At 36.3% G+C, this 8,765-nt stretch overlaps 3 protein-coding genes across 3 annotated transcripts; all 3 read right to left on the reverse strand.

Moving 5' to 3' along the window:
• Positions 1–3,002: 3,002 nt before the first annotated feature.
• LOC145682927 (uncharacterized) lies at positions 3,003–4,163 on the reverse strand. The gene has a single exon (XM_081754288.1). The coding sequence runs from the start codon at positions 4,161–4,163 to the stop codon at positions 3,003–3,005; it is 1,161 nt and encodes a 386-aa protein (XP_081610414.1).
• Positions 4,164–4,382: 219 nt separating this feature from the next.
• Positions 4,383–5,297, reverse strand: LOC145682928 (uncharacterized). Its single transcript, XM_081754289.1, has one exon. It carries the CDS (start codon positions 5,295–5,297, stop codon positions 4,383–4,385), a length of 915 nt encoding a protein of 304 aa, XP_081610415.1.
• Positions 5,298–5,710: 413 nt separating this feature from the next.
• Positions 5,711–7,819, reverse strand: LOC145682929 (uncharacterized). The gene is made up of 2 exons (XM_081754290.1): positions 6,743–7,819; positions 5,711–6,616 (listed from the first exon to the last, which is right to left on the reverse strand). Exons 1-2 carry the CDS (start codon positions 7,817–7,819, stop codon positions 5,711–5,713), a joined length of 1,983 nt encoding a protein of 660 aa, XP_081610416.1.
• Positions 7,820–8,765: the final 946 nt, after the last annotated feature.

Here is an 8,765-nt window from a genome sequence, read left to right on the forward strand (position 1 = left end):
GAGCTACTAGGTAATAAGTATGGTGTAGAACAATATCTAAAGATGAATTTGCTAGTACAACTCCTGTGAGACCTCCTACAGTAAATAAGAAAATGAAGCCTAAAGTATATAAAATTGAGGCTGAATAAGTTATTTGTGCTCCATGAAGTGTGGCAATTCATCTAAATACCTTAATTCCTGTGATTATTGTGGCGGCAGTAATGTAAGCACGAGTATCAACGTCTATACCAACAGCGAATATATGGTGGGCTCACACAATAAATCCTAGGAATCCAATTGCTGGTATTGCGTAAATTATTCCTAAAACACCAAAGGTTTTCTTTTTACCACTTTCTTGGGTTACAATATGTGAAATTATACCAAATCCTGGGAGAATTAAAATGTAAACTTCAGGGTGGCCAAAGAATCAGAATAGATGTTGATATAAAATAGGATCTCCTCCTCCTGATTGGTCGAAGAAGGAGATATTAAGGTTTCGGTCAGTTAAAAGTATTGTAATTGTAAGGAAGAGATAGAAGAAGTAATACAGCAGTGATTACTACGGATCAAACAAATAATGATATTCGTTCTAAAGTTATCCCCGGAGTTCGTATATTGATTACGGTTGTAATAAAATTGAGGACACACCGGTTAAATGAAGGGAGAAAATATAAAAATTCTTCCAGTTAGTAGTACAGTTAATGAGGGGTAGTAATCAAAATCCTATATTATTTAGACGAGGGAATGAAATATCAGGCGCCCCTAGTATTAAGGGTACTAATCAATTACCAAATCTCCCAATTATGATTGGTATAACTATGAAGATAATTATAATGAAAGCATGGGCAGTGACAATTACGTTGTAAATTTGGTCATCACCAATTAAGCTACCAGGCTGACCAAGCTCTGCTCGAATAAGGAGGCTAAGTGATGTGCCTACTATTCCTGCTCAAGCCCCAAAGATCAAATATATTGTACCTATGTCTTTATGATTCGTAGAAAATAATCATCGTTGCAAGTAAAAGTAAATAGGGTGGCCGAAGTATTAGGTGATAGATTGTAAATCTATTTATGGTGTAGTAAACCTCCTATTAGGTTTTATAGTCAATATTTATGATGTCAGACTGCAATTAAGGAGTAGTAGTTAATATACTAAGACCTAAAAGGTTGATTTTTATTTATAGCTTTGAAGGCCATTAGTTTTTTTTAAACTTAAACTCTTTTATTTAAAGAATGTTGACGGTTGGGGCAAGATAATTATACCTCTTAATGAAAAATTAATGAACGTTAAATCTAATTGACGTTTCTTGATTTTTTTTCAGTAAGGATGTTTATGTTTGGTTATGGTGGTTAATGATGAAAGCAGCGTAGGCAATTCGCATATAGTAGAAAAGAGTAATTAGTGCTGTTATTACTATTAAGGGGAGAATGATAAATGATATCTGCTCAGCAGTTTTTATGCTGATGATTCACTTAGGTCAAAAGCCCAAGAATGGTGGGAGGCCTCCTAAGGATAAGAGACTAGTAAAAACAACTAGTTTTGTTATGATAATTTTATTGGAAAAATTTTGATTGATATGAAATATTTTGTTTATTGCAAAGAGAGCAACTGCTATTGCTGAAAGTAAGGCGTAAAATTAGAAGTAAAGAGATCATGTTATGTCACTTAATAATAAAGCTATAAGTATTCAACCGGTGTGATTAATGGATTAGAATGCAATGATTTTACGTAGTGATGTTTGATTTAAGCCCCCAATTGAGCCTGCAATTAAGAATAAAATGAAGGTTAGGTAGATTAGGTTTGTAGGTTTTAAACCGTAAGGAAGCAAGCCAAGAGGTGCTATTTTTTGTCATGTTATTAAAATAATACAGCCTATTCAGAGTATGGCCTCTATTACTTCAGGCATTCAGAAGTGAAGAGGGGCAGCTTCTATTTTAAATAGGAGGGAGATGGAGATTAGGTAATATGTAGTTTGCAGTCCTATATAAAATAAACTTATTGCTGTTAAAAGCAAGGATCTTGCAATGTCTTGCACTAAAAAGTATTTTAAAGCAGATTCGGTATGACGTTGATTGTTGGTCTTTGAAATGAGGGGGATAAATGATAGGAGGCTAATTTCAACACCAATTCAAATACCAAAGCATGATGAGGAAGTTAGGGAAATAAGGTGTTAAATCTAATTATTGCGAAGCTTAAGTACTTTACTGTAATTTCACCAATTACACTCTAATAGTTGCTACGAACAACCTAACTATATTTTCCACCAGACTCCAATCCACGTGCAGACACTAATTGTGTTTGATCTCGAACATTCATAACAAAAAAACACAGTTCCCACGTTGGATAGATCATGCATTTATTCTCAGCATTCAACTACTTGGTACAATATCTATTATACATCTTCTTAATATAGCCAAAACTCATTCCAATAATCTCTAGGTAAGACAAACATTATTTTCCTAGAAAACAGAAGTTCCATGAAACAAAAAAGTCCCGCTTCCACTATACTGTAATAACTTTCTTCTTCTTCTTTTTTACTGTTCTACATTCGTTCTTCTCAGAACGCTACATCCTCCCACCTTTTGATTGCGAATAGCAATCAAAACAAATACCGTAATGGAACATTTACAACACGTCCACTTCTAGTGACTACTTTTCGTTCATCACCACTTGGCTCTGCCATCGATTCTTCACCTGTTCCAGAGTTTTCAATCTTCTCAACAGTCTTAGACGAAACCTGTTCACTTTGATCGGTCGGAAACACTATCTCTAAAGGATATAATTTCTGTATAGGTCGAGTTAAAACTCCACTTGATGTTTTCACCTTTACCACTCGAACATGACTATCTACACCAGGACACAATTCTATAACTCTCCCTAGTGGCCAGTTAATTCTTTTCTTATCTTCCGTTGCTACCAAAACAACATCTCCCAGATGTACTTCTCTACCATGTCCCTTATCCCATTGCTTTTGCACCAACAGACTTAAGTACTCATTTCTGAACCGGTCTCGCAATTGTTGTCAAATAGCACTCAACCTCTTGTATCTCTTGATCAATAATGTGTCTTCCACTCGGTCCAGGTCAGGCACTCCAACTTCTTGAACATCCTGTATGAACATAGCGGGTGTTAAAGCAACAAAATCCTCAGTGTCCTCAGATATATACGTCAAAGGACGACAGTTAATTACGGATTCGCAGTCACATAAAACAGTAGACAACTCCTCAAAATTCAAGGAAGCTTTTCCTAGTGTTCTTCGCAACAGATTTTTCAAGGTACGTATAATTCTCTCCCACCATCCACCCCACCATGGAGCTCCTGGGGGAATAAATTTCCATTGAATTTTATATACAGAGCAACTCAGTTCTATTTCTTTCCAATCAATAGACTTAAACAAATTAACAGTGCCAACAAAATTCGTTCCATTGTCACTGTACACTATCTTTGGTCTACCTCGTCGTGCAATAAATCTTCTCATTGCCAGCATGAATTCACAGGAAGACAAGGAAGACACTAATTCTAAATGTACAGCTCTATACACCGCACAAGTAAATATCACTATCCAAACTTTATTTCCATCATTCAATATAAGCAGTCCTGTCAAATCAATTCCTGTTATCTCAAATGCTAAGGCATCGCGCACTCTATCATCAGGCAAGGGACTTGTAACTGCAGTCATTCTTCCCGCGTCTTGTTTCCTACATGTAACACATTTTCGAATTACATTCCGTACAGTTTTTCTTCCTCGCAATATCCAGTAATTTTCTCTTAGCTTACATAATAAAATTTGGGTTCCTGCATGGTTCATCCTAACATGTTCCTCCATAACCATTCTGTGAACTAACTCATGATCTGACGGAAGTACAAATGGACTCCTGAAGTTCTCTTTATCATCTCTTCTAACAATCTTCGTTTTGACTCGGATCAAGTTTTCTTCGTCCTTGAAAGTCATCAACGTCTTCAATTTCTCACTGTCGTCATTAAAACTCTCTTTTTGCATGAGATATATTAACCGCCTTTCTGCTGCGTTGAGCTCCTGTACAGTCAACTCTCCGACATTTCTGTTAACCGATACAGCCCGACAATTTATAATAAATCTGCGCATCCACGCTATCATACGCAACACCTTTTGATACTTGGAGAAACGTCTCAGATACCACACATCTTCGCACTGTACAGTCATCGCAACTAGTGTCTTCTTTCTTTCCTTATTTATTTCAACTTTGTCGCAAGCGCTTTCTTCTGTGGGCCAATCAGGTTTTCTTAACTTCAACCAATCCGGTCCCTCCCACCAACGGGATTTCACAAAAGTTGCGGCATTACAACCTCTGCTGGGAAGGTCCGCAGGATTAGAATTACCAGGTACGTGTCTCCAACACGCTATGTCACTCAACGAACGAATTTAATTGACTCTATTGAACACGAACACACTCCATGGTTCGTTCTTTTGAATCCAATATAACGCAGTTGTAGAATCAGTCCAATATTTTACGGGAATATATAATTTCAAACTACTAATAATATTATTCGCAAGACGTGCACCAATGCAACATGCTAACAACTCATGACAAGGGATACTTATTTCCTTCATAGGAGCAACACGTGCCTTATTGGCTACCAACTGGACTACGACTTTACCATTATGTTCACTTTTCAAGTATACAACACAAGCATATGCATACTGACAAGCATCACAAAATATATGCAGAGACCATGACTTCCTTGATTCATCTACCGACAAACATCTCGGTATTGCTATTTGTTTTAACTGATATAAATCTTTTACCCAACGATCACACTTTCGTTTTACTTGAGGAGATACTTCCTCGTCCCATCCTCCTTTCTTACGGAAACTGTCTTGTAACAAAAGTTTAGGTACTAAAGTCACAGGTGACATGAATCCTAATGGATCAGATATGCTATGAGCTACCGCCAACATTTTCCTTCTGGTCACAGGATCTTCAACACCTTTTAAACTATTCAGATCACACATAATAACATCCTTTTGTTTGTTCCAATACATGCCTAGAACATTGGTACTGTCATGATTTTCACTGTTATCATCTACACTATTATATTCCCATCCACGTAAATCAAATTGTGCTTCAGCTAATAACTTCTTAGCTTGTTCAATAAATGAGGTGAGTTCTTCATTACGCACTGATGTAACACAATTGTCAACATAAAATGATTCCTTCAACTTTTTAGCTGTACCCTTGTACTCTGAAGAAACATGTTCTAAGTGAAACTGTATAACAGCACTTAACATAAATGGACTACAATTGACACCAAAAACTACTCTACGATGCCGGTACATTTTAAGTTTCTTTCAGCAAAATTTCTCCACCATAAAAATCTCAAAAAATCACAATCCCCTTTTTTAACAGCTATCTGTAGAAATGCTTTTTTAATATCAGATATTACCCCTATTTTATGCTCTCGAAATCTCAATAAAATGTCAGTAATCAACTCCACAAGGTTGGGACCTTTCTCTAAACAATCATTCAACGAAGGTGAATTTCGTACTTTACACGAAGCGTCGAAAACTGGTCTAATTTTTGTCGTTGATCTTTCTTTGAAAACAGCTCTATGCGGGAGATAATATCCTGAATCTGTAACCTCATCTGGTGGGACTTCTTCGATTATTCCATCTCGCAACCATTCATTGAACACGGACTCATATTCTTCATACTTTCCATTTACAATTAATTTTTCTGTAACCAAAACACATCATTTTTCTGCTTGTATTCGGTTGTCAGGTAGTTCTGGGTGACAAACTTTCCATGGAAGACTGACTTCGTACCGTCCCTCCTCATTAACTCGTACAGTTTCTTTAAAATGATTCAAAGCCGCTTCATCCGACTCTTTTCTGGATTTTGTTTCTGTTGGGTCCAAAATTCCTAATGTGTCTAACTTCCACAAATCTGATATATTTGCATTCTGTGTCAATAGTGAAATAACATTTAATGTTGAAACTTCATGACAGCTATGTTGTTTGTTTATCGGGACCTTTCCCATCATAACCCAGCCTAACAAAGTTCGAACAGCAACTAATCCACATTTTAACTTATGCACTTTATTTGTCATAAGTTGACCAGCTACATCTGCACCGATCAATAATTCTATTTCTGTGTCATGACCTCCGAAATCTGACAGCCAAATTTGGTTTCTTTTCATTTCTGCAACCCATGGCCCTGGTTTCAAACTTGGTATTTGAACACAAATAACAGATCTTTCCAAAACTTCTAATTCACATGAAAACTTTTCTTGCATGTCGCAGATAGTGATCGTATAACAATTATGCTGTTCCTTATTTGTTTCAACTCCGCCAAACAACATATGTTTCACGGTTTCTTTTCTTTGGGTTTTAAGATTCAGTTCTCTTGCGACCCGCTTCAGAATGTAAGAGCGCTGAGAGCCATTATCTATTAAAGCTCTTACTTCACGCATTTGTCCGTTCACATTCAGTTTCACTTTCACAGTTTGTAACAAATATTGATCACAGTGATTTTGGTTTGTAAGCGTACACGTTTTCGATTCTTTACAATCACCGGTACTTTTACCTTTTCTTTCCACACTCACTGGACACATCACAGAAAAATGATTTCGTTTACAAGACTTTGTTTGATGATACGGCTGAAAACACAAAAAACAACATTTATTGTGCAAAAGAACTTTCTTTTTCTCGTCCAGTGACATGTCACGTGCCTTGGAACAGTTCTGTTCACGATGTGATTCTTCACAAAATAAACACTTCCTAACTGATTCTGTATCCAATTTATGACTTGACAACAAATTACTAGCTGTGGGGATTTTGTTTTCAATTCTCATTTCCTTCTTTGCGTAACTTGTTTTACTACTTGATACCTTGAAGCCTGTTTGTGCTAGAACGATTATTTCCTCTCCTTCCACTTCATTTTTCAAAAATTTCAACAACTGATTCATTTTATCACTGTACGTTACAACTGATTCATTTTCAGTGCTCCTTGTATCAGTTCCTGAGTACCTTAACCATACTCGTAAGAATTTTTCGGGAAGACATGATTCAACTAAGGGAAACAGTACTGCTGCGAACTTATCACTATCCATACCAATCGATTCTAATGCTCTCAACTGTGATTCTAATTTATCGTACAAACGAGGAAGCGATAGCTTGTTGGATTGGTTTGAAACATTCTGTATCAAAATCCCTAACAATTCTCTGACATAGTATTCAATTAACAATTCCTCACGACCGAACCTGTTTTGCAAACTCTGAATGGCCTTGTCGTAATTTTGTGCTGTAGGAGGATAACTGTCTACTACTTCCCAGACTCTGGTACCTTGTACAACAGATTGCAGTAGGTATTGAAATTTGTCCTCTTTGTCAATGTCCTTGTCTTCGTGTATTCTCTTAAACTGTCCCCAGAAACCTAGCCATTCGCTAATCTGTCCTCCACATTTCTTAACCTCTAATTTGGGTAGTTTCAGTTTTTTGCATGAATTAACACAACCAGTTGAACTATTACTGCTGCCTTGTTCACTTTTTTTCTCGTACTGTGACTTAATGAGCTGCTCATATAACACTTGCACTTCGTCCCACATTGACTTATATTCTTCTGCGCTGTTATATTCACTTTCATATACACTTATGTCAATTGCTTCTACTTCTTCTGCCAACTGCTCTAGAATCTTTTTATCGTAATCAGCAAGTTCTGTACTCAGCCTATTTAACTTCGTAATATACACTCTTACTTTTTCTTCATTCGGATCACTCTGCTTCAATTCTTCTTTTGCACTAATGATAGTCCTTGTATACAATGTACGAATGGGTTTCCGTAATGCAATTAACTTATCCATCGTGGTTTCACTAGTTACACTATCACTTCGCAATATATAAAATGCGAAACTCTATGCCCCACGCTGATGCGCCAAAAAAGTTAAATCTAATTATTGCGAAGCTTAAGTACTTTACTGTAATTTCACCAATTACACTCTAATAGTTGCTACCAACAACCTAACTATATTTTCCACCAGACTCCAATCCACGTGCAGACCCTAATTGTGTTTGATCTCGAACATTCATAACAAAAAAACACAGTTCCCACGTTGGATAGATCATGCATTTATTCTCAACATTCAACTACTTGGTACAATATCTATTATACATCTTCTTAATATAGCCAAAACTCATTCCAATAATCTCTAGGCAAGACAGACATTATTTTCCTAGAAAACAGAAGTTCCATGAAACAAAAAAGTCCCGCTTCCACTATACAGTAATAACTTTCTTCTTCTTCTTTTTTACTGTTCTACATTCGTTCTTCTCAGAACGCTACATAAGGGTCCCTAGCACAAGCATTGTAGAGAATAAAAGAGTTTTAGGATCAGTGAGCACTAGAAAAAGAAGAGTAATCTTCATATGCGGGGTATGAGCCCACTAGCTTATCTTAGCTTATCTTTCTACGCCTTAGTGTACGGTGCACGTTGATTTTTGATATCAAAGGTGAAAGTGTAATTATTTTAGGTGTAATAAGAGTATTAAAATACTTGACTTATCCTATCACGATAACCCTTTAATCAGGCATCTTATTATTTAATAATTATTTATAGTGGTATATCGCAATTTATATGGGTCAATATTATGTTTCAATGATTAAATTGAGAAACACTATATATTAACAATAATTAAAACTTGAAAATCTATTAAATCCTCTTAATTAACCTGAGATACCGGCTAAAGGCATATTAATAAGCTTAACGTATCCATTATGTGCTAGTTTTTACAGCATATGTGTGGAGAGAG

The sequence above is a fragment of the Thermobia domestica genome, chromosome 4 (assembly GCF_964235325.1).
Source record: "Thermobia domestica chromosome 4, izTheDome1.hap1.1, whole genome shotgun sequence".
Lineage (NCBI taxonomy): Eukaryota > Metazoa > Arthropoda > Insecta > Zygentoma > Lepismatidae > Thermobia > Thermobia domestica.

Coding starts and splice junctions, on each gene's coding strand:
- LOC145682929 (XM_081754290.1), bottom strand. CDS start 7,819: ATGGATAAGTTAATTGCATTACGGAAACCCATTCGTACATTGTATACA. Junction 6,617..6,742: donor ATAAATTGGATACAGAATCA/GTTAGGAAGTGT, acceptor TTGTGTTTTCAG/CCGTATCATCAAACAAAGTC.
- LOC145682927 (XM_081754288.1), bottom strand. CDS start 4,163: ATGACTGTACAGTGCGAAGATGTGTGGTATCTGAGACGTTTCTCCAAG.
- LOC145682928 (XM_081754289.1), bottom strand. CDS start 5,297: ATGTACCGGCATCGTAGAGTAGTTTTTGGTGTCAATTGTAGTCCATTT.